Here is a 2,776-nt window from a genome sequence, read left to right on the forward strand (position 1 = left end):
CCCCTATTATAAAAAATTAGTCGTGTATAATTTTGCTACAATTTAAACACTAGCTAATATTGTTGAACAGTCGAAGAGTGCGGACGTGTTTTTAAGTTCGCTCCGTAGTCATTAAATATTGTGCTAATTTAATAAAACAAAAAAAAAACAAAAAATAATAATAATAATAAATAAATAAAATAAACAAACAAACCAAATGAAAACAGAAAGCGATGAGTCAAGCTGAAATCCGAGCTCAGAAGCAACGCGAGCAAAATGAGCGCCGGCTTTCAGTTCAACGCAAGAACGCATATTTCTCTATTCGGTCCCAGAGTGACAGCGAAAGCGCAAAGCCCAATCCATCGACCACCCTCAAACCCCCTCAAGATTCAGGTCAGCGGACTTGTCCTCCAAACTTACCATTGACGACTCCGATGCCTTGGAGTGAAGAGTGCGCTTCACCTGTGCCGTATCACATTTCACGCCCAACGCTTACATCAAATTCGGTAAGCGATCACATATCCCCAAATATAGCGGCAACAACAACTAGTACAGTGACATGTTTTACTACCTCTATCGCGCCAACAACAACAACAACAAACACACCGGTACCTGCCGACTGCACAGCGGTGTCAACAGCCCGGCCTATTCTTGCTGCACAAGCACAAATTAACTTGAGTGCAAGCACTGGCAACAAAGGTAAAGCGCAAGAAAGGTTGAAAAACGAAACAACTAAAAATGCGGCCATACAGACTGGAATGGACCGCTATGTTACAATAAAAAGAAAACTTAGTCCGCAAAATTCAACGGGCAGTAAGACAAAAATAAACCGCCTTACCTCAACTCAGCAAGTCAGTACGAATAGATTTGCACTGCTAAGTGACAATGCCGATGATGTGAATAGCCAAATTTCTGAAGGTGCTGCAAAAGCTACTAATGCCAAACCTCCGCCCATTTTTATAAGAGAAGAGAATCCAAGCGCTCTTGTAAAAAAATTCACACAGCTAATCGGTAGTAATAAGTTTCATATTATCCCACTATCTAAGGGAAATATTCGCGAAACTAAAGTACAAATTTATTCCGAACAGGATTTTCGAACAGTGTCCAAATACCTGAATGACACAAACACAAAATTTTATACATACCAACTTAAAAGTGCAAAAGGTCTACAAATTGTAATTAAAGGTATCGAACCAAGCGTTGAAGCTGTGGAAGTTTTGGAAGCACTTAAAGAACAATGGGAAAAAGTGGCAACATTGCATTTTCGAGTATACAGTGGCTAGCTGCGTTTCAGTGATCCCGATCGAGATTTCATTTATTATTTTACATTATTTGGATAAAGTTAAGAAAATTCAATATCAATGTGATGCTGATAGAAATCTGGATCAATTTGTGATCAATTCTGTTTGTTTTGCTTCCCAATTAAGTGAGGAAATTTTAATTGACAGCACCGACAAATGAATATATGCATAAACAAATGGTCGGTCATGGTTAAAACAATTCAAATTTTTGTATTGAAGTTTTGGCTTAAAATTTTTTTTTTCCTTTTCAGTAGGGTTTTTGCACATTATCTTCTGCGTGAGAATTGATCGTAATAGATACGGATCTGAATAAGCGAATAATGCGTTTTTGCTGCATTTAAAATGCAACATTTAGCACTTTCGAACATATGTTTTCGAAGAGCGTTCATGCTATCGCATTTAGCAAATGTACATTTACGCGAGTTCGAAATTGTATGCTTTTGACAAACAGCCGTGTTCCAGTCGCTTATTAAGATCCATATCTATTACGATCAATTCTCACGCAGAGGATAATGTGCAAAAAACCCTACTGAGAAGGAAAAAATAAATTTCAAACCAAAAATTCAATACAAAAACTTGAATTGTTTTAACCATAACCGAACATTTGTTTATGCATATATTCTTTTGTCGGTGCTCTCAATTCAAGTTTCCTCACTTAATTAGGAAACAAAACAAACAGAGTTGATCACAAATTGATCCAGATTTCTGTCAGCATCACATCGTTGTTGAATTTGCGTAACTTTTCCAAATAATGTAAAATAATAAATGAAATCTCGATCGACGCTCACTGAAACGCAGCTAGCCACTGTATACGCGAAAAAGCAATGTTGCCACTTTTTCTCATTAAACCATGTTCGAATCGTGGAAATTTTGAAATATCACAGGGTTGCTTTTAGCATTTAGATTCTTAATGCAAAATGGAGTTGCATTTAGGTGACGAATTTTGTATGGATAAATGTACATTTAGAGATGGTTTGACTTTGAATTAAAAAATAATCAGTTTCCTTTGAAATTGTTTTATATTTTTATTAATACTACGTTTATTCGACAGAATTCATGAATTCTTCATTTCAGGATTTCAAAAGTGGTCCCGTTTATGCATAGTTCACGAATTCATGAAATAAAGATCTTCGAAAAAGTGGCAACGCACCAGCGAGAAACTGCACAGTAGGGTTGTGGCTTTTTTGGCCTCATTTTGAATTTGAAAAACCTGTTGGTACCAGAAAATTAATCATATTATATTTAAATTGGTTTTAATATATTTTAATTGTAATCTATTTGAATTTATTATATATTTGAACAATTCCACGTAACTTTTCCAGTGTTGTAAATCTTGTTTATGCCACTCATGCTATTTAATCCTAAGACATCATAACCCTAGTAAACAGCTGTTTGTGGAACCTGGCGTTGCGGGACTTGCACTTCACTATTTCATGAAATGATGCCGAATTCATGGTTAACTTTCGTGTATAATTGAATTCATGAAATGGTATTTA

The 2,776-nt window shown here is 35.8% G+C and overlaps 1 protein-coding gene across 1 annotated transcript; it reads left to right on the forward strand.

The window, feature by feature from the left end:
• Positions 1-212: 212 nt before the first annotated feature.
• Positions 213-2,340, forward strand: LOC108363306 (mucin-5AC-like). The gene is made up of 2 exons (XM_017616649.1): positions 213-965; positions 2,332-2,340. Exons 1-2 carry the CDS (start codon positions 213-215, stop codon positions 2,338-2,340), a joined length of 762 nt encoding a protein of 253 aa, XP_017472138.1.
• Positions 2,341-2,776: the final 436 nt, after the last annotated feature.

The sequence above is a fragment of the Rhagoletis zephyria genome, unplaced genomic scaffold (assembly GCF_001687245.7).
Source record: "Rhagoletis zephyria isolate East Lansing unplaced genomic scaffold, Rhagoletis_zephyria_1.1 Rzeph_scaffold_01241, whole genome shotgun sequence".
In the NCBI taxonomy this organism is placed as follows: domain Eukaryota; kingdom Metazoa; phylum Arthropoda; class Insecta; order Diptera; family Tephritidae; genus Rhagoletis; species Rhagoletis zephyria.

Bases quoted from the DNA above. Each gene is read 5' to 3' on its own strand.
- LOC108363306 (XM_017616649.1), top strand. From the start codon at position 213: ATGAGTCAAGCTGAAATCCGAGCTCAGAAGCAACGCGAGCAAAATGAG.